The sequence below is a fragment of the Bombus terrestris genome, chromosome 6, assembly GCF_910591885.1.
Source record: "Bombus terrestris chromosome 6, iyBomTerr1.2, whole genome shotgun sequence".
NCBI lineage: Eukaryota > Metazoa > Arthropoda > Insecta > Hymenoptera > Apidae > Bombus > Bombus terrestris.
This window is the reverse complement of record NC_063274.1, coordinates 7,287,892-7,311,492: the sequence shown is the minus strand read 5'-3', so window position 1 is coordinate 7,311,492 and position 23,601 is coordinate 7,287,892. Positions and strand designations below refer to the sequence as shown.

At 32.2% G+C, this 23,601-nt stretch overlaps 1 protein-coding gene and 1 long non-coding RNA gene across 3 annotated transcripts; one reads left to right on the top strand and one right to left on the bottom strand.

Moving 5' to 3' along the window:
• The first annotated feature begins 105 nt into the window (after positions 1-105).
• LOC100643324 (nose resistant to fluoxetine protein 6) lies at positions 106-18,979 on the top strand. 2 transcript variants are annotated; one of them, XM_003396103.4, is made up of 11 exons: positions 106-497; positions 9,892-10,103; positions 11,525-11,736; positions 13,324-13,415; positions 13,802-13,995; positions 14,138-14,473; positions 15,063-15,262; positions 15,848-15,980; positions 16,391-16,580; positions 16,833-16,975; positions 17,226-18,979. In XM_003396103.4, exons 1-11 carry the CDS (start codon positions 227-229, stop codon positions 17,742-17,744), a joined length of 2,502 nt encoding a protein of 833 aa, XP_003396151.2. In that variant the 5' UTR covers positions 106-226; the 3' UTR covers positions 17,745-18,979. The 2 variants fall into 2 exon arrangements, with proteins under 2 accessions (XP_003396151.2, XP_003396152.2); XM_003396104.4 differs by lacking the exon at positions 106-497 and adding an exon at positions 8,182-8,312.
• Positions 2,549-5,889, bottom strand: LOC105665843. Its single transcript, XR_001098782.3, has 4 exons — positions 5,741-5,889; positions 4,731-5,445; positions 4,502-4,643; positions 2,549-4,420 (listed from the first exon to the last, which is right to left on the bottom strand). It is a non-coding gene; the product is annotated as an uncharacterized LOC105665843 (long non-coding RNA).
• Positions 18,980-23,601: the final 4,622 nt, after the last annotated feature.

Sequence of the window (23,601 nt, the reverse complement as noted above, 5' to 3'; positions counted from 1 at the left end):
GGTGCCCATCGTCGAGTCGAATGCTTTTACCCCCATCATCGTGCCAGCGCCTCGAGCAATATATAAATGCACCAGCGATTGACAGAACGTACAGTTCACGTTTCAGCGTCTCTTACGCTCCTTTTACGCGTGTACACCTAGGCCACTAGTGGACACGTGACCGCGTACGCCACGTGCTTCGGCCGAAAAGACACGTGTGCTAACTTACGCCTAACCACCCGTCATTATGGAATTCATCGGTAATTTTCTACTTTGTAAATTCGATGTTCTCAGTTATAAGCCGGGCTCCTCTACCTCGTTCGTTGGTTTTTGGCTTCTATTGTTATTGTCGGTCGGATTTGGTGAGTTAACGGGAGCGGTTGATAAACCAGAAACGGTGTTGCTGGATTTTCTCTCAAAACCCTTCGCACCCTCCGATGGTGCATCAGAAGAGTGTCTCCGGGACAGCGCCCTTTACTTGAAGGAGCTCAGTCAGTACACGCCGTGGGCTCTTCAGAGTAAGTTCAATTTGTTAGTTTTTTTACTTATCTCAATTTCTTGTGTTTCATTTTGTCTAATGATTTTGTTTAACAATCTAATGATTTAATTGACATTGTTAGGGTTAATTCTAATGTTCCAGTTTTATATATGTATAACAGGCTTGATTCCAACATAACTCTTAAAACAAATGTATTTTGTACGCCTAGTTTTTATGAGTTAAAAATAGATGACTAATCGTTGAAAATAATAGAAAAACAATAGTGACTCATATAGGGAAGGGCATTAGATTTGATCCCAATCTTTTAAGAGAACGTTGAAACACATTATTCAGAGATCTTTGCCTTAAGAAGAAGTTTTACTAACTGTTCTATCAATATTTCAGGACATTAACGATTTAATGATTGCCTAAAATAATACGGGAAATGAAATCGATTCGTGTATCTATCGACATTTATCAATAATAGATTGATAAGCGTATGCTAAATGTACACATCATTATCGTTACATTCACTGCGTATTATCGGTTTTGCTCATCAATGACGATTAATGTAAATCTCGAAGCTCCAAAGTTCCCATAAATTCGGGGAGGGACTACGTAAGAATCTAAGGCGGGATTTTTGTAAGGGTAAAATGCGTGCGCAGGATGTGTTGCGCGCGCATGCACTCGATGCTTTCTACTAAATATGTACAACATCCGCACATTTCACAAGGCTTGCCATAGAAGAGCGATGCATCGTCTTGCAGTAACCCTATAAAATTTAACATTCTTTTATTTCAAATATTGACTGTGACTCAATCACTTCTGAATCGGTATTGAAGCGCGCACGATGGCGGCTATGTTGGGAACGTTTTTAGACCTCCGAAATGGACAAGAATTGATAGAAATCGCCATTCATCAGTAGTATTTATTTGATTAATTTAGTAATTATTTATTTAGGTAAAAGGATGACAATTATTTTACTTTTAATTGAATTACAATGACAATAATAGCTTGTAGTAGATGACACTACTAAGTAACATAAAATTCTATAGAAGAATTAATTATAACGTAATATAAAGGTAACTTTACTAATTATTAAATATCACTAATCTTCATTGATTATAACTAATATCTTCTCATTTATTTATTCCATGAATATAGAGTGAAAACTACGTGAAAATCACAACAGTAATCGATGGTAGATAACACTGTTCGATAAACACAAATAAATAACACTAATTACATGTAATTTAAGGTTACGTAAGCGATTTCTAATTTTGGAAGAAGCTAAATTATGGAAATGAAGTAACGAATAACGAAAGTTAGTAGCAAGTTTATGAATTTGAGTGAGTGATTAATTTACATAATCAGGCAAGAAAATCATGTACATTTCATAGTAGTTCAAATGTAATATGGAAGATTAAAACACGTAAATTTTGCACAACATAGAACGAGGAATAAGTTAAAATGGATTAAATGTTGTTTGATACAGCAATGCAATATACAATATACAATATGCAAAGCGAATAAAACAAAATTTAAAAAGTGTAGTGAGATTTTCAAATTACATAACCTTATAGGGACGAAGTTTTGATTGGTACATAGTATGTATTTATATATTTACAAGTATCATGATTAATTTTTGATCTCCTTTAAGTATCGAATGAATTCGAAAGGAGATCGAGAAACTGGATCGAGACGACTCTCTTTCTTTCTCCTTTCAATCGAGGTGCAACAGGTCGTTCACCTGCAGCGAATATGTTTCAATTTAAGAATTAGACAGACATTTTGTCCATATGTCACTTTTTCTTCAATCTACAAAGGGTGAACGATTCTTTCTGATAATTAGAAAAGAAAGAAATCGAGTGTCTAGACCGAGTGAAAGGAGCCTGGGCGGATGACCAATGTTGTTTCGATAGAAAAATTAAGGGGATTCCCTCGAATTAGAAATGTTATTTCGAAACCCAGACACTAATCATTCAGCCAAACGATTTCAAATGTGTCTTTCGTTCAAATTGGGTATATTGCTAATTACATTTATTTGTGATAAAGAATAAATTTTTCAAATTAAGTTTTTTTGTACGATTGAACTACGATAATATTTATATTTGACTTAAAATTGTGAAATTGTGAAAAAGGAGTCTATAACTTATAACTTGTAAAATTATTAATATTAATAATTAATAACTTATTGTGCAAGATTCCAGGTATGCCATGAACCAAAAGAATCACTAAAATACTAAATAATCTGACGATAGTTCTCATGATAATTGTTAGTCAATATTTGAACTTGACCTTAAGTTGCTGCGAGTAGACATGGGACAGGCACGTAATCGCTACAACATCATTATAACAAATGGCGTTACGTAAAGTGATCATTGTTGAATCACGTAATTGCCATAAAGAAAGAAACTCAATTAATTTTAGATAGCAATTAATCATTTCTCCCGGTTCGTCACGGTCAACGTCGATAATTGCCATATTTTCCGCACTTCTGTTTTTCGTACCTTTCATGAAAATGTCACAAAATTTGTCTCTATAAATTATTTGTGTACAGAATATATCAATCATTAATTCAGCTGGTAATGAAAAATGAAAAATTAATGTAGCGGTGTTTACATCTTTGATTGTAATTCAATTAATGAAATCGATATAACATAAGGAAATTATGCCGAGAAATTAAAACAATACATTGTATGATGAAAAACAATGTTTGTTAGTCTTATTTTCATGTCGACTTAATTATGCTGCGCTTCGCTGACCCGTAAATTCATTAATACAAAGATAAGCTAAAAATTTTCGCAGATGATAATGTCCTCAAAAGATCGCATTAATTACATAATCAGACATAATGCGTTGCGTTGATATTCGTTACATGTTGTATGACATCTCATGTTGTATAACATACAAATTTATTTCCATACAACTATTTCATTATATAAGTCATTTTTTTGTTAGTTTCTCTTTCTATTTCCATATTTACAAAATTCCATTCATAGAATTAAATGTAGTAAATTATTTTTAAATGACAATAAAATTTTCAACCTACTTAGTACATTCCTACTTTCTTAGATTTCTGGATTTCTCTATTTTATTCCGTTATATCAACATTTTGTATATGACTCTTGTATGATAATTTACCAATTAATAATAGTAGTGAATTGACGAGTTACGAATTGTTGGTTGTAGATTTTGTAAATAATTTGTAAATAAGTAGCTATGACGCAAACTAACTTATTGATATTCGTAACTTTTAACCTAAGGCTTGTAAAATTTCATTAGTAACATTAGTTAAATTGTGCAAGAAAGTTAAAATCTAATGGGGTGCAAAAATAAATGACCATGAAAATCGTGTTGCTGCAACGTCTTAGAGATTAACAAAATCATCCTTGAGCAATATATGAACATTGATGATGGATGCTCGGAATCTGAATTCGATGATACAATGTTGATATTGACGTGAAGCGGGAGCAAAGAAAAGATGATGAATCCATCGCGATTACAATTACGTCATAACATTGCACGTTTATTTACAGATCTTCGTAAGTCACTTTATTTTCGCGATGTCGAAGTCAACTGGAAGAACTGTAAGATAACCTCGTATGTCCGTAACACATGTTTTAATGGAGGATTTGTTAGGCGTGTGAGAAAGATAGTTATATTTTGATCAATTTACCTGAACCAATTCTTTGATAAATTAGTCCTTCACTAATCCCCCTCTAATCCTCATAATCTCCTATTACTAATCTCGAAATAAAAGATTTTTACAAATCAACACGGTCTAAATCGCTTACCTCCTCCAAATTAATCGTCCGTCAAATTATTGATGTAATTAAACTATCAGTAACGACCGCAACAAAGAATAATCAGATCCGATTGCGCAATATCGACAATAATAGTTATTATTAGTTCACGTAACAGATGACAGTACATTTCTGTTTTCCCAGTCAGGACTTCGACCTAAACAAAGAAAATGCACGTAATGTTTATAGGCTTAAGTCACGTCGTATGGTATCGTTACGCATTTTTCTATCTTACAACCTTGTATTTATCTCTGCAACAAACTACTTTGAATGCTTTTCAAAACATATATCTTGATAAAAATCAAATTAAAAGAGAATTCCGTTTCCTCATCTGCTATGACTGTTGCTATATTGCTACAATTTTCCACGACTAAAATAAGCTAGTGAATAAAATTCTCATGTTTATTAATAATGGTAATAAAAGGTATTACTTCTTTCTAAATTCTAACTTCTTTTTAAATTCTTACCTTTGTCTTAATCACAGAATCCTATGATTTTGTATTTCAAGATCTCACATAATTATCGGCGAATCTGTTAAGACGTTAAGTGGTGTTAACCTGTGATTAAGTTTGTACAGAAATGGTAGTTACTAGTGACGTCATCTGGCGAAATGTTAGTGAACTATCGAGGACTCATAGAAGGAAATGTAGAGGATGAAGAAAGGGAATTGAATGAGGAAAAAGAAGTGTTTCTGAACGTCGGTGAATTGGAATGTGCGTCATGAGGCGAACACAAACTGGGTCACGAAGGAATAACGTCTGTGGCGATGACCGTCCTTGTGTATCAAAGCTGGTCTTTTTGCTCACTGACCGATGATCGATCAATCTTTTCTCTTTCCGATCCATTCTTAGACTTTTCTTACACGATAGTGCTTAGTACACATGTACTTATAAATAAGAATTGTTGAGAATATTGAGCTTTATCTATTATTGTCATTATTATTTTATTCTTACCGACTGGTTTCCTAAAACTGATTTTTATCTTAACAAACTGAAAATTGTTTTCATGTGAAGCTTCGTTCTAAGCATAATTGATCATGCTTTTTTTCAATTTAATGTTCATTAGTGATATTATAGCTGCATTGTTTGCCAACTCTGATACCATTATCTGTGGTATCACAACTAGAAAACGTCATTTTGCCGCACCATTTAAAGATTCCGATATCATTATCCATTAATGATACTGTAAAAAAGAATCTTTATTTTGACACGTTGTTTCTTGATTATGATGTTCATTAATAACACGCACTATTGTTCAAGATTTAATGTAATAGTTCTTTTTTTTATAAAAAATTTGTTGTAAAAAATTTTCATTCTAATTTCATATATAATCATAAACAAAGAGACATAATGTAGGCGCATATTCCATTGAGTTTAAGGTTATCTGTTTAAAATACCATATCATTTTGACACACGTTTCACTGATTACTGTTATCCAATTGCAGAGTCTGTGAAATTTTAATGAATCTCTTGCGTACCTTCTTTACTCTTATTCGTTTATGGCGCTACCACCAAACGGCTAACGGTTCGAAGCACTGTTTCAATAGCTCTGATACGACTACTGGCACGTTCTAATGTTATTATTACATCGCCATAGCCGATGAATCATTTCTTGTGTTCTCTTCACGGAAAATATTTGCCTAATATTCAAAAGAGAATTTTTTCAATAATTTCATCTATTAATTGAATATGAAGATTTCTGAATTGTAACCTCGAGATTGACAGCATTGACATTTATCATTTTGTTACCTTGACAAATATTACCTTGACATATGTAACTTGATTCTCGATTTTTTATGCGAGTTCTTTCGCAAAAACATTTTCGATTGCCTTCTGAATCAGCATCTGGTAATATTCATTTCGTAGAATCAAAGAAAGAAAGATTGACCTGTTAAAAGATGAGGAAACGAAAAAAAATCTTTCATCAAAATCAATATTAAAAATCTTTCATCATGCGAGAGCTTCATCATGGTCACTGACTAAAATAAAGAACTATTAAATACGATAAAATGGCAGAGATGTTAAATTATCATGATACGAAGTAGTAAGTAGAGATTCTTCGAAAAGAGTTTTTTATCTAAAGTTTCAATTTAGTGATATGTATGTTAACTAAAAGATATAAAAGGAACAAAGTGAATTCTTTGTAATTTGTAATTTTAAATCATAGCTTCGATACTACTTAGGTATACATACTTTTTAAGGTTATTATCGTTTGAGATCATAAAATATCTCTTAGAGCTTTTCTTAAGCTTTTACAACGCCATTGACCGAACAAACTTCTATTTTCCAACGAAGAAGAGGAAAATGTGCGTACGTTTGAAACGCAATAGATCCGGCACGCATAAAGACGCATACATATGGCATACAGTGGCGCATTGAAGACGTAAAATTGCAAGGATCTGCCATGTCAAATGTCAGTCGTAGCTCGCGTTCACGATTATCTGGGAAATTTTCCTCAAGAATCGCTCGAAAAAGAATACTTCTCACAGCGATACTGAGAACGTGGCTCAGCTGTCATCGATGAAGTATCGATGGGGAAGCAAATGAACTCGCGACCTTAGAATGCTAATTCATTGTAAATACGCGCTTAAACAATCAGCCTATTCCCGAGATGCTATTAACCCTTGTCGCTTCTAAGAAAAATATAATTGTTTTTCTAATTTCTTTCCGCAGTTTCTTGCTAGAGTTGCAAATAAGAACGTTCTTCTTATTATTGTATAGTTCAATGAACTAGAAATTTTTTAAAAAACTAAAAAAATTTTTTTAAATATTCTATTTTCTATATCTGAGTTAAAATCGCTTCAGAGTCACATGTAAATATATTTCAAAATATAGTTTTATATGTTTAATAATTTTAAATATTTCAAATATTTTATATTAATTTTAAATGTCTTATAATTTTGTTGACATATCTTAAAATTCTTTTACTTCAGATCAAAGTTTCTTATTTCTATAACATAATCCACTATACTTTGCTCGATCTTTTTGTCTTTCATAACCTTACTCTCTTACATCACGAATTTTTTGTCAAAAGACATTCCTCGTAATAAGAGAAACAAAAGTTTACTCACGAACAATAAAATTACAACGATTCATCGAAATTTGCGGTTGAAGGTTACTAATAGAATCTGTTGAATGAACTATCTTCAAGGTTCTGCGAAAGGTAATAGACACAGCTGTGTGGATTTCTTTGAAGCTGACGCGTTTACTGACGGAAAATTTTCATCAAAAGATCCTTTAAAATATACATGTAGTCACTGTTAATTTGCATCATAATTTAGATTAAAGAAATATAACTAGATAATAAGCGGAAGTGCTTGAGTTTTAGAATATTATAATTGAGGCATTCATAATAAAAATGACCCTTGTTTATATATATGGCTTTTTCGGAAAAACGAAAGAATACTTTAGTATCTTTAATTTCTGTTCCGTACATTTCAATTTTTTGCAACGAAATATTCATCATTGACAAGGGTCGCTGTTATCAGCCCTTTAATTGTAATTAAACTGGAGTTGAACAAATCATATAACAATAGATACTTTTACATTGATATATTGCATATATGGAATACGAGTAGAAGTAAATGTCTTCTGTGAATAGTGTGTTTTTCTCGTGAGAAAAAACAGCGAGAATTTTGCGACTTCAGCTTTGCGCAACGTCTCTGAGCTGATTACTTTATGTAACATGACATATGTTTACACGCTACGAACGTGTGTTGTGTATATCGATGCACTTCGTTTAGATAAATGACACTGTATAATCGTATAACTCGCATAACGGTTGTTTGCGAGTAGCCGGCATGTCCTCGCTATCGAACATCAATGAAAAATCCGCTCTATCGCGTAACTTTTTCTTCCTTTTATCCCTATCGGCCGACCTGTTTCGCAATTCACGCGTTACCCACACTGATTACAGTTCCCGTGTGTTTCTTGGCTATCTTACTTCCGTGTAAGAGAGGTGTCGACATTGAGTTTGCTATAATAGTTTTAATTCTCTCACAGATACACACATGTGCTAATGATGAAAAATTTCTTAGATGGAATTGAAAGGTAAAGTTAAGAATAAAAAATTACGTTTTGGAAAATAGTGTAGGAATTGCTATTTTCACGATTTTTTTTAATAATTGTAATTTGGAGGTTAAGATTAGCATGATTGTTGTAGATATAAATTATATAAAAAAATTGCAAATCTTTATGTTAAAACGTATTTTTAACTTAAAAAATTGATTTTCAACTGATCAATCATTAATTTCAAAACGTGTAATTAAACGGTAAAGCGTATAAAAGTTGTAACAGAATATTTTGTCTAATAATAAAAACAAATTAACAGACGTTAACGCCCTTGTTTCAAGTAATTGTGGGCAAGAGTAGTTCAAAAGAAGCATGATTGCATTTGATCTCACACGTGTCTCGATTTTATCATACATACACATGTGATAGGTTATAGTCAATACCTCCAAGACTTCCAGGTGTATCTCCGTGGTAATACGATGTGCTTCTTCATAATTGAGGTTATTCACTTTATGTACTTTGTTTCATAATTTTCAACGCATATTTGTTTTTTTCTTCCGAATTTACATATACATTTATTTTTTCCACAGTCTACCATGTGGTACAACAATTCAAATATACATTTCGACATATTAATCAACCAATTCTCAATTTATACACCAGTGAATGTAGATAAAAATAAAATGAATGCAAATTAGAACATTTAATTTCTGGTAGTCAAATTATGTTTGCTTTTCAAAGATCTGTAGTGAATACGAGATTTCATTCTGTTTACCAACTTTAAAATGAATATTGGCGGCGACGATGAGCATGCACTCGTATGGCAGTAATTTATCGAGAGAATCACAACGTATCTACTAACCATTTAAGTAGATGAAACGTGGGATGTACACCTTGATTTCGAAACGCGTTTGAGAATGAATAGATATTGGATAAAGCGCCATTGTCAGATGGAAAAAAATGCATAATTAAAATAGTACACGCGAAAGACAAACAAACGATTAATAAGTGATGAGTATTACTAGAGAAAGAAACCTGTTACAGGCATGTCCTCTAACAGAATCACGTTTCACGACATATATTAATAGTTGATAATTTACGGTTATTCATTTAAACTTAAGATTTGTTTATCCGTCTAATGTTATGCAGTAAAGAAACACATTTAACTAATTCCTCATGTCAACGCAACCTTTCAAAACGAAAAATTCGAATAATTTTAAATAATATATCAGGTTGTAGAAATTCCTAAAAATTATGAAATAACATGAAAATATAAGCGATGAAGATATTATCTAAAGAATTAAACGAAACGAAAGATGTTATGAAGAAGACGATGTAAATATACATCATTAGCGTTCATACGTATATAGAAATACACAATTATAACATTAATGGTAATCAGATAGCGTGAAATACAAAAATTTATTTTGTGCTATATTTAGTAGATAAAACAATCTTCTCCCTAAGTTCCATTTTTTTAAACTTATTTATAGAAATATGAACGAGTACAACTATTTCACTGATAGCATATGAAAAACACAAGAAAATGTAGAAAAAGAAAATTTGAACAAAGAAAAGAATACAGAGAAAAATACAAGGGGCTTTCTGTGGATTCTAGTGTACGACGCCTCTGTGAAAATTCCACTGGGTATAATCACGGGCAATTACCAGCAGTTAGGCAATTACGACGAGTGTCTACAAGTGAAAAGCAAATACGGATTCACCGGGAAGGCGTGCAGTGCCACGGTGAATTTCGAAATCGCCAAGGACAACGGTAAACCACACCAGCCTGATATGGGTGATCTGCTTCTGAATATAGCCGTCGCCTCGGTGAGTAAAATACTAGTTCTAGTCTATTAATTCTTGCAGAGAAAAATTAATTTTTGAACGTTTAGAAAATATATGTAAAATAATTAATTTCAGTTTCCTTTTTAAGTTGAAGTTAGGAAAATTTTAGCATGAAAAATTATATATAATTAATAAAAATTAAATTAATTAAAATTAAATATTATTAAACAAAAGTTATAAGAGTGGGAATGCTTTTTCTGTCAAAAATTAACTGAAGTAATCGGAATTTATTACTGGATATATTGCAAACGCTCAATCAAGTTATGACCAAGATTTCGCAATTACGTCGTGTTTCTGAAATTACTCCAAAAAATGTTATGCAATTCTCGGTAGCATGAAACATACCATATTGAGGCTGCTTTTGAAGAAATTCGCCCGTGGAAAAAGATATATGTACTTATTTATTTATTGATCAAAAAACATCTTTATAAATAGAATACCTCTTTAGTAAATTTTTTTAGTAGAATATATTAATTTACATTATTCGTGTAAGTACAATTATTATGATATACATTGTCTAAAAGTCTTTTCGTAGTTGAGTTATTAATGTATAATTAATAATGAGTGTGGCTTGCATTGACACGACATGAAGCGATAATGAGTGATTAATTTGAAACTAAAATGAAATTAATGATTTTACAGTCACATATGTATATGAATATGTTATAATTATTTAGACGAAGGTTTCCCAAATTTTTATGGGTCGAGACCCATTTGCGAAAACGGTAATTTTTCTCCAAGATTAAACGAAATGTAATTGCTGTTAAAAAGAGTTGATTGATAAGCAATTCAAAACTGATTTGATATAAGTCTGTGAGTTGAGAAAAACTAGACTTAGTTAGTTAGTTAGACAAGATTGACTGACAATTTTTAATGAGTAAAACTCAAGAATTTCTTAACAAATAAATGTGTAAACTACTCTCATATTTTAATATTTAACACTTTGGGAACCCATGATCTAGAATCTAAATGACAAACAACAGGTCGCAAACAAATTTTCGAAAATCTAGAATGAAGTTTAAAAAATAATACCAAGACAATAATATCAGACTCTATTCTTCACCACGATAACACGCAACTTTGATTCATTTAACAGTTTATCGGTCATTGCTCGAAAGCGTTATCATTATTCGATCTTAATCATTATCGTTATCGTACCATTCAGCGTCTATCACATCGAGATTACCGATCTTCAAGTTGGAACTACTGCTATCAGCAATATTTAATGGGTTTCTCAGGTTTATCAAACAGATCCAAATTTTCGTTAAATCATGAGATCTGCTAACCACTCTTGTTTCGTGTCTCATATCTCAAAGAGTTAAGAATGGCAGCCAAATGAGAAGTTATTTTTATTCTCCTTCACTTACTCGATTGCAATAAAATATTCGTTCTGTTTGATTCAGGGATATACGAAATGGAAATCGGGACGTTCAGTGAACTACAAGTGGATGTGGTGCGTTCCATCGAGTTGCAACCACACAGAAATCCAGGAGGCGCTCGAGCTTGGCCTCGACCCTCTGAAGGTGGAGGAACGCGTGGATATGGTGATAAAGGTATCGTGTCGCACCGCAGAAATGGATCGGCCGATCTTCGACGTAACTGACTGGGTTTACATGTAGGTAGATCTGCGCATATTATCGTGTTCCAACACGCGGCGCGGCAGTTTTCGCAGTAACTTAAGACCGTGGTGGCATCGTTGTTTGCTCGCTGCTTCGAGGGCAAGGCTGAACGCGTGCATTGCACGGCAAACTTCTCAATTAGAATTTTATCTCTGTTACGTAAAAGTACCGTAACTTTTATTGTTTACGGTATTGACTCAAGGTATGCTTATCGGACCTTTCTCAGAATAATATTGAATTAGGATAATCGAGAAATAAAATGTATGATTATTATAAACCATAAATATTTTTACAATACATTTAGGGAATTGTAGCTATCTTGGATTTCGATGATTTTTTACTATGTTAACCCGGGTATCATTCTAAACAATTTTTTCCTATACATGTAACCGCCGTTCGGCCTTAGTTTCCGAGATATTCGCAAAAAACTGTTGATACTACTACACTCGGTGAATTCTGCTTACAATTGTGCATCGGTAATAACGTACGCGTTAGTATTGGTCGTCGGCTGCCTCGTAGCGGTCGAGTTAAAAAGCCAAACCTAATTCTTATCTTTTATTTATTTGTAGTATACATAAACGAAGTCTGGATGAGCTTGGCTATCCTACGGATTCTTCGTATTACAGCTTTATGCACAATTGCTTACTAAAAATAATTACCTTTAACGGTCTGGTTATAGATAATAACATAATTTAGATAATAACATATTATAATAACATATTATAATAACATATTATAGATAATAACATAATTACAATACATATTAAACTTTATATTTTATTGTTATTATCTGAAATAGGAAACCATCTTAGCCATGATATCGAAGGATTTAATTGTTCGATTCTAAAAATCGTGTTCTCGTCGGATCAAACTTTTGAAGATATTTCTTCCAGTCTTGTACGTGCAGTTGTGAATGATTATTTAGATTCGTAAAATATGGTACAAAGATAAAGAGATCAATGGCTGATGAATGTAAAGTAATGTAAACGGATCGACAAGCGGCGAACGAAGAGGCGAACATGTCGGCTATACTTGTAACTATGTAGCTGTGTCACAGATACACACATGTGGGCAGAATTCACTGTAGTGGTATCGACTCACTTTCTGAATATCTGAAAAACCAAAGGCGTCCTGCGGTAACATGCAAAGAAATAATTTGTTCGTTCCAGGACATAGTTTCTTAAAAAAAAAAAGATAATATATTTAGAAATGTTAATTATTAATAACTAAATAACTAAATATTTAAAAAAATGAGCAAGTATTTGGTTCAAAATGAAGATAATTAGAAAATAAAATTATGTGCCAAATTAAAACTCAATAATCTTTGCTAAAAGATTAATTTAGATTAGAAAAGATTAGAAAAGATTAAAGATAAATTTATCTTTGTAATAGTTTACAAATTGTACAAATTCAGAATTCTATATTTTTTTCATAATTTTGCAGAAACAACTTTAATTTCTTTTATTATTATTAAATTAACATAATTATGATTAAAGATCGTGCAAATAATGTTTTTATATATACGTATACCTATCCACCTGTTCCGTGACTTGCACGTTAATATGGGTCATATCAAATTTCAGATCGATCCTGACGATATTCGTGGTAATCATAATTGCCAGCACGAGTTACGACATCGCTAAACAAGGCCATCTGAGTACATTGAACCGAAAAGGTGAGTTGTGTTCGTTCTGTTACGTAAATGAAAATTCACTGCAAATTCATCATTTGATCGCTTTATCTTGTTGTTATTACGATTCCAGAAGAAGGAACTCAGGAAAAGATCGGTTGCGAGATTGCATCGCATATGACCGATAAAGATTCTTGATCGCGCGATAAAGATCAGTGTTAAGGACACTTTATTTGTCTTGCATAAGAGCTTTATCGATGCTCTTGTTGATTGATAAGTGTCGATTTCCGATATTCTTTTAATCTCTTCATACTTTGTAAAAAAATGAAATAAATAGAACTGGATGCAGTGAAATAATTGAATTAAGCTTTAAATTTATGTATTTATTTATTTATTATATGCAAATAACGTTGCACACTATGTATGTTTAGATAAAAGACATGTTCTTCTAACTTCGTTCTCCATCTACACGAATGGAAAAAATTTGTTGAAAACGGACAGACACCGTGATTCAATCAAATGCCTTGATGGATTGCGCTATATCAGTATTTGTTGGATCATTTATGGTCACACTCATTATATAGAGGTGGTTGGTGTTAAAATGAACTTGAGCGAAATTCCACAGGTAAAAAGATTATAAATGTTCTATTGATGTCTAAATTGAAAAACAAAAATTATATGACGTAATCATATACAAGTATATAATAAATTTAAAATACGCCAACTAATTTTATAATTTTCAACAAATTAATGTCTTATCTTCCAAGATGCATACAAATTGGGCCAACATGTTAGTACTCAATGCAAATATCATCACCGACACGTTTTTCCTTATAAGTGGAGTTCTAATGGCATACACGGTCCTAAGAAAAAGCGAGAAAAATTCACAAGGCTATTTCGACGTAATTGGCCTCTATCTCCACCGTTATTTAAGATTAACCCCGGCATACGCCATGATGATCGGATTTTATGCCACCTTGTTTTACAAAATTGGCTCAGGCCCTTATTGGGATCAATGGGTCGGAGCTAATAGAGATTATTGTCAAGAAAACTGGTGGATCAACCTGCTCTACTTGAATAATTATATCAATCTATCTAGAATTGTAAGTGAAGTTTAGTAATGATGCAATTACTGTGTGTACACTTTCTAATGGAACAATGAATAGTTATTTATAGAAGAATTTTTTGTATTCTGCATGAAGCGCATACTACCATGTACTTTAGATCGATTTGAATTATTTAACTGATCGATCTTTTTATCGAAGTATGTTGTTTAATAATGGAAGATTGAAACTTAAAATTTGTTATTGCATGTTGCCGTTGAACTACAAATTTCAAAGAAAATTCTATCGCATTTAGATACGATGTTCACGTTTTTTACTGAATTCAATTTTTAATCTTTTTATTCGTTTCTTGAACCTCCAATGTTCTTAACCTCAATTACGAAGAAATGTATTTGCTTGTTATCTGGCATAGCTTCCTAAGTATGTTGCATGACAGATAATTACTTTGAACTAAGCACTCGTGCATTTTGTTACAAAATGTATTATTACATTTTATTTAATCACTTATCGTACTACCATTTAATAAATATTCTTATTTCGAGCTGTTTATAATAAAAAAATGTTACACGCGAGAAATTTAGAAATAGCTTGTCCAATAATTGCTTATATTTCTTACTTCTGTTTTTAGTGCATGTCTCAGTCTTGGTATCTGGCGACCGATATGCAACTCGTCTGGCTGTCACCGATCTTCTTGTATCCTATGCTCAAGTTCACGCGAAAAATCTTCTTCTGGCTCGTTTTCGCGTTAGGCCTAATTATCTCCATTCTAATACCGTTCCTAATAACATTCAGTCTCAGGCTTAGTGGAACTATGCTCTATTACAAGGAGTGAGTGTGGATATTTGCCTTTTTAACTGTCTTCCTGTTTTGTACATGGCGTCCACGAAAAGTTGCACCGAATTTTTTAAATAGATCTTGCATATTACAATGAAGAAAATAATCAGTAAATATTTGTGTATAAAAATCATTTACTTTTATTTTAACGAATATTACATGCCTTTAAAGTTTCACAGAATCTTTTCGGAACGTTCTGTATCTCTCTTTTCTTTTCATCTTGTTACTATGCCGCGCCGTATTGTACCGTCTGATTTATTCCACACACGACTACTTTTTACTTTGAAATAGATATTCCACTGCGTCCTTTCTTTGTCATATTCAAATTTCGAACGTTTGATAGTCATTCTCAGTACTTTAATATTATTGATACTTTTAAATTTACAAAATATTATTTGATATATAAAATATATTTTGATAGATCTGTAAACATCGATAAAACGATTCAGGGGATATTCATAATACGCCAATAAGTATAAGTATTCATAATACGCCATTCAAGATTATCTTACTGAAACCAAAATTAAAATTAAACGAGTGGACCATTAATTTAATCTTCATATTTTTTGTTTTTGTTAGTAACACGGACGTGGCCAATGTTTTCATACAAATTTACACAAAAGTTTACAATAGATACGGATCTTATATTATTGGTCTGGCACTTGGTTACTTGTTGCATCAGAATCGATCAAAAGTTGTAAAGATTCGTTATGTAAGTATATCAAGTTCTTCTACTTAATAAGTATAATTGCATAATTTTATCATGGAACTTTATCAAACTTGAATGGGTGTTGTTTGGAATCTACAGTTAAATAATATCTTGTGTTTTTATTTATTTAAATATCTATTTAATTTATTATTTTTTAATAAACTTTTTAAGTATTATCCTTAGTTTATTTTGTATCCTTAGCATTTTGTTAAAACTTTTCATAAATTTACTTGGCCCAACTTAAATTTCGTTTTCTTCATTTAGAAATGAAGGAAGAAGAATATTACGCTGAAATGAAGAGAAAGTGATCGTGACATATGAAATGTGTGTTCATCAAAGATAGTAGCAAAATACATTTGAACGTTTTTTTCATAATCGACATTTTTTAATTAAATATAAATGATTTTCTGCAGATATACGTGATTTTCGGTTGGCTGGTAGCGGCAGTTTGCGGTTCATTCATATTCATATGTCCTCGATGGATGTACTTCGACGACTACTCTTATAACGAATTAGAAGCGAGTTTTTATGCAGGTTTCCACAGACAAATTTTTGCTCTTTCTATTTCTTGGCTCATCTTTTGCTGCGTTCATGGCTACGGTGGTAAGATTTAATTTTGTATTAATCTTTTATTTAAACAAAACATGACTCATTTAGTAAGAATATAAGTGCATGGCAAGTGCGATAGCGAAAATTTATGCGAAAAAACATATGCATGAAACTTCACTTGCTCCTACTTCTTACACATATTTTGAAATATTAATTGTTAATTATTAGTAATTATAAAAACAAAATAAGGGATAAATATATTCATGTGATTATAGAGATATCAATTGTACTTTTCTTTTGTGCAAGGTTTTGTGGGACAATTTCTGTCGTGGAAGGGTTGGGTTCCCTTCAGTAAGTTAACTTACAGCGCTTATCTGTGCCATTATGTATTTCTCTTAGTAGAAGCTGGATCAGTTCGAACTCCGGGCATAATTTCAACTATGGCAATTGTAAGTAATCTGAACTTTAAATGCATTAAAATAGATCTGTTCTTAACTTTATATTTACCAAGCTCTTAACTTTGATGGAATTTATGTTTGAACTTGGATTAATTTAAAATCCAACTTTTAAATACTATAAAAGATTTTCAAAGATCGTAAAAAAATTAAACTCAAGCCCAAATCAAATTTTAAATTATTGCAACTATCTTCCTAAGTTTACTTTATACGTAAGCAATTAATTATTTATCGAAACTTTCAGCTTCGCAGTTTCTTCAGCAATGTCTGCCTCACGGTACTGCTTTCTGTGCTTTGGACACTGTGCTTCGAGATGCCTTTTATGACGTTAGATCATACCTTTCTTTCTCACCGTCAAAGACAATCAAAATCCTTGAACATAAACCAAGGAAAAATATTCGGTTCTATCGATTCTAGTAAAGAGATCTATCGTTCCACGGAAGAGTCTTCTGCTGCAATTACGCAGGATTGTGAAGGCACCTTTAACCAAAAGTCCAATAAAAACAGCATGTATGATCAGGATTTAAAATCTGACGACAAAGATGACAAGTGTCCATTCATCTATGTAATTAAAGCTGAAGACAACGATTCATGGGCACAGTTGAGAAATGTTCATCAAAATAATGCTTTTGACGAAGACTCGGATCAACCGTCGAAATCTAGAACAAAGGAAAGAATGGATTGTTGTTACGAGTCGATCGTAAACGAGGAGTTCATAAGGAAAGAAGGATCCAGGGAATTGGATCAGGCCACCAGTAGTTGATCGACAATTTACCAATGTAATATCGAATCAGCTTGCTGGTCAAGCGTTTATAAGCGAATAGAGGCGAGATTGGGAAACGTCTTTAAGGAATTATATAATTGATGTAGTGATATCTATTCGTTGATTCAGGTACCCCTGTAGATAGTGAGTGAGAGCCATATCGTAGTTTTTCTTTGAATATTTGTCTGTTGCAAAGTATTTTGTGTATTTCTTAGTCGTTATTAAGGAATATCGTCAGGTATGTGGTGTGATTTAAGAAATAAAGATTCTTCGTACGATGATAAATTAAGACTACGTATAATTTAATGATAAGTTTAGTGGTTTTTATCAAGTGAATCTTTGAGAACTATTTAGTGCATTATTTTAACACCACATTTTAATAATACATTACAATATTACATTTTAATATTACTTTGTTCTGGAATGTTGGGATTAGATGGACAACTTGGGACCATATTTGACATACTTTGTTTATTTCATTCCAAACATTGCACCAAATTTTATATAAGTGGACTCATTATAGAAAATAATTTGTTATCGTACGGAGGATCATCTTTTTTATAATTATATATTATTTGACTCCATTGTGTACTTATAGATTCAGTTCGAAGTGCTTCTCACAATCCGATGTTGATCCATCGGCATGAAAATAATAATTTAATATGAACGGGTAAAGGTTAGTTAAGAAATAAAGGTACAAATTAGCTGTGAGAAATCATCGACTATCATTAAGTGTAGTTAAGAGATGTTTTCTCGATGGCCAGTTTATAAAAAGAAATAGAACTTTTACAAAAATAAAAAGCCAGTAAGGTTACTTTTCATTATGCTTTATAGTTCAAATCGAAAGTGTACGTATTACATTCAAAATTCGGAAATCTAACCAAATCAGTGAATACCGTAATTATGTATTCCAATTTCGCTAATGTTATCTAATTCAATATTTTATTAAGTATACTAATAATATTGCTTAATAACGAACAATGGTCTTTTATATGGTTGTCGTTAATTCAGGACGTTAAGATCAATTTTAACAAATTCAGTTAACCTGTTATCCAATATTTATAAAACAAATACTATTTAAGTCAGATATTATACATACTATTAACTTTTAACTTTTAGTCAGTAAAATTAGACAATACAGTACAAAGTACAGTATTACAACTAATATTAAATACTCTAATTATAGATTATATTATGACCAGGAATTAAGGAAAGAATAAACTTGTTAGATCGCTTTCGTTTTGTTAAAATATTTCTTCCTCCATGCTCAACTTTCCTACACATGAAGTATACAATAATTAAAAGCTAATTACCGATATTCTTTAATACCAATGTCGATATTTTTTAATGATGCTTGTTATATTGATATTTTATAATATATATATATTTAGAATACCTTGTTGTTTAGTACCTATATTGTTTGTGAAGAAAAAAAGATGAATTATTTAATGCATAAAATAATTATTCTTCATTTTTCCTTTTCAATATTTCCTAAATTGTTTGAATTATTTTCTGATATACAAATACATAAATATAATCTATGATATTAGGGCGACAAAATAACAGGAAAATAGGTCAGGATAATTTCTAGTTACTGCAACATTAGCCTCAGTTCGTGTCACTGTTTACTTAGGTCTAAGTCTTTAACTAATGCTTTTGCCTCGCTTAACGTTTCTATACGAATACATTCTTTTCATTCTTCTAACGCGATCCACGAGAAATAACAAGTAAGCCGAGAAGAGAATGAACTGTTTGTTTTATCCGTGGAAGAAATTGATACCTTACGACTTGCAATGTAGAAAATGCATCCTTTTGAGAAATCAATTTTTTTTTTATTCCTCTTTCTACGTAAAGACATTAAATTTTCACGAAGAAAAATAAAAATTATTATAGAATGTAAATTTAGAATTTATATTTCAGAGATATATATAATAAAAGATAAGGCGATTTTCATCATCGAGTAGTACAATGAAAATTGAGTCAAAGGAAGGTTATTGGAATTGTTATAAAATATATGTACATATTGGTTAAGTAACAATGAATATGTGGGAATTTGATGACATCATTAACGGAAAACGTTTCAAGGGTTGCAAGTGCAGTTGCAACACGTGCTTAAAGCGCCCTTGGGACGTTCGTCCTTCCGTGGGAAAATCAACCCCATATTTTCGGTCAAGTATTTAAAAAGGCATCTGCGTGCTTTGCAGATGATTAACAACTTGGGTAGGCAATTGAAGAAGCCTCACAACTTCCATAAAGAAGAGAAGAAAGCTCTTAAGAAATGTTCTTCTTTCTTTTTAGGTTATACATAAGTATTTACGCATGCATTTACTAGGCTAGGTTAAATTTAGGTTACCAAATATACATTAATGTTAGCTCAATTATCTTAAGATGAGATAAAAGAATCCATTAATCTATAGAAATTATAATTTCGCCATGCCAGCTGTTAATGTGTTAAAGTCCTTTGCCAATAATCTAATTAATACAGTCCATCAACAATAGAGCCATCTACATTGATAGTATCATATCCAACCGCCAACACAACCCCTATGTAGGATGGAATGCATTTAGTTATTACGCAGTGCGGAGGAGTGGATGGCAGGCGTGATTCGTGATTGCGTAAATTGGGGTTAGGTTCTAGTAGTCGGTGGAAACGGTAGACGCCCCGTTGTGAGAAATACAGGGAGTGGATTTCAGTGCTGGACCGTCATCCACGTGTGGTCGACATCTGCGAGAGCCCATCGTTTTTCCGCAATGAACTAACGCAACGGCGAAACATTTGTCCCCTCTATTCTTCTCGTAAACGACATTTATGTCCCTGCCAATATAGTCTGGTTTCCATACTAGTTTCCATACACAGCATTCAACCGTTCTTTCCACGCTTTGTTAGCATGCACAATGAACTGGTAAAATAAGAGAGAAGCTTTGAAACACGGTAGTTACGAGTATCGAGAATTTTTGGGGAACGGAAAGTGACTTGTGATTGTTGAATGATATAGAAACAGTTTTAGGAATTGTTATGTATACAGTATTCTATTTCTTTATTCTTATTGTCTACATGTATGATATTTGATGTAATTCGTTCTTCAGTTTTTAAATTAACAAGATTTTATCATCAAATTATTACAAATATTTTTTTGTCTTCTTTTCTATATTAAATTCAGATTAGAATTTTGATTAGCTGCTAATAAAAGTCTACAGTCTCTAGAATTACAGTAATACGATGATTAATGATACAATGATAAGGTAATTAGAATAAGATGTACAACAAGATAAACTACATATTACCTCATTAATGCGTAATGATAGATTATGTTACCAGCCTTATGGTGTAAGGGATAGAATTAAGTGAATTAAGCGATTGAACGAAAAGAAAAAAAATATTTCCTAAATTCTTTCCGAGTTATCTAAATAAAAGAAAAAAGAAGATGCAAATTTCTTTCTCAATTTTTCAGTTTCCTGGAATCAAACATACTATAAATTCTTATAATCCAAGTTACAGTACCACGCCAAAAGAATTTACTTATAATTCTCAACGAGAATTGATTGTAAATAGTCTACCAAATAAAAAAGAAAAATTTCAGTTTAAGAAGTCGTAGTGTAAAGTAAATTTTGTATATCTAACTTCCGTTTGGTGTTTCAAGTTTCAAAGACATAAAGTCGAATTCCAGACCAACGTTTTTCACATTGTGAGTTAGACAGTCTCCAATTTCCTGGACACCGATCCCTACATTTAAAGAAACTGTGACTCTTTCTGCGATATCGACGGGATCCCGTGATGAGACTGGCGCCGACCTCCTTCGTTGAGTTAAGGAAACCAAAGAAATGAAAGAAAACCGTCTTCTTCGAGACAACTTAACCTGTGTCACGCGCCACCAAGGAAAGACAATCTGCGCAACAAATGGTAACCCGAAGCTCGAGGGCGCATATTGCTGAGCTCACTGAGACCGCATCTGTGACCCTAAAGGTTAGGTTAGAATACAATAAATCTGTTCTGTCTTTGTAATCGACCATCGAGCTTCCTGGGCAAAAAGGAAACACAACTTGGCTGAATATCTGGTATCCATGTACATCCTTCTTTTGGAAAAATCTGCGAACAATAAGTAATGAATGCATGATAAAACTAATAAAGAATTGAAGGATAGAAAGAGTAATGTCGATGCGTGGTAAGAATGCAACAATTCATCTGTGTTATTGTAAAAATCTGTAGGTGAATTAATTGATGAAATAAATTTGAAGGTAGAGTTAAAAAGGAGAAGGTAGAGTCAAGACCGCATGGCGATTAAAAATTTTCAATATTAAGAAATGTTTTTTTCATCTTATTAATTTAACTATATCTTATTTATATTCATCCTGTCACAAATTTTATATCCCAGTTTTATTTAAAAAGCAATCATCCAAATTATGGTCTTCCTTTATCAGACTAAAAATAAATTACAACTTTTCTTAAAAACTATATCCGATAACATACCTCTTTCATTATCGTTTTATTTATAGCAATGCAATAATTTTTTTAAAATTATTATTATTATATTCTACTTAAAGAAGAAAAGGAGACGTTTCAATGAAACAAAAATAAGTTTCGCAAAGAGATCTTCAGGTCGTGGAAAGGTTCGCGGAAGGAGAAAGAAGACAAAGTAAGAAGGAAGACGAATCGGAGGTTCGAGTGTGAAATATGAAGAGGCACGTAAAAAAGCTCAAGTGGTTGCACATGAGAGACGAGACTTTTACCTACGTCAACGATTATTCTCTCTTCTTTTCTTACGGTGTACGAAACTGGAGGAAAACTCGTAAATTTTCTACGAAATCCATAGTAAGAGACTGGCGCCAGAGAAATTCCAAGACCAACTTCAGCTATTATGTCCCAATATATGTAGATACCACTTTGAGGATCACGTGAGAAACTTATCCTTTGCTCAAATTTCCTCAATAAAATTTCTAAATATTTCCATTCTTCTACTGTTCCACAATTTCCTTGGGAAGTGATTAATAAAAGCAAGATCTGAATTCTTTTGCATAATCCCAATTTTCATCAAATAGAATATGTAAGTAAACTGACAAATTAGTCAAATCATAGGTGAAAGAGATAGCTGGGTCCGATACACATGTCTTTGCTATATTCCAAATTCGAGAACTCAACAATAGAAAAATGAATAAGCGGTAAAAGGTTTTGGATAAAAAGTTCGCCAAGCATTTAGTCGCTGGAAAAAAGATCTGTATCAAGTTTCATGTAAGAGATCCTACCGATCGACGCCCATTGCCGCTGCCGATCTCATCGTCAAGTAATTTGAAACGAGGGCGTAACCAGCGACTTCTTTCCCTTCTTGACAAGCTTCTTCTTCGTCTTCTTCAGCGGCTCTTTTCGACTCTTCTTCACCCATTAGTACCAAAATGGCGTGCTCGACATTGATCAATCCTGTTTTTTATCGTTGAGTACAGGATAACTGAAATATTGTTGTTTAGACTTGTCATTAACTAATCTTTATTTTCTCTGTTTTGTAGATAACAAATAGCGAAATATTCATCGGAAATATGTAATCAACAAAATCGAGCAATAATAATCGAGTAATGTAATCAAATGAATTTCTGTTAATGGAATTATCCAGTTTAATACAAATGAAGAATAGATGATAGGTTAGAGTTAATTTGATAACTTTTTAATTTCCAAATATTTCATTATTACATTATATATTTTGTAACTATCGTTGATATTTGTCCCTAATAATGATTAAAGTCAATTGTCATCGGTAATATTTTACTTTCAGTAAGAAATCCAGAAATATGCGAAATATCATTTAACTTCTAATTTCTTACGGAGGAGTATACATGTAATCAATAACCCGGGGAACATGTGAAAACC

Bases quoted from the DNA above. Each gene is read 5' to 3' on its own strand.
- LOC100643324 (XM_003396103.4), top strand. From the start codon at position 227: ATGGAATTCATCGGTAATTTTCTACTTTGTAAATTCGATGTTCTCAGT. The intron at 13,996-14,137 runs GTAAAAAGATTA...TTATCTTCCAAG, and splicing joins ACTTGAGCGAAATTCCACAG to ATGCATACAAATTGGGCCAA. The intron at 15,263-15,847 runs GTGAGTGTGGAT...TGTTTTTGTTAG, and splicing joins ACTATGCTCTATTACAAGGA to TAACACGGACGTGGCCAATG.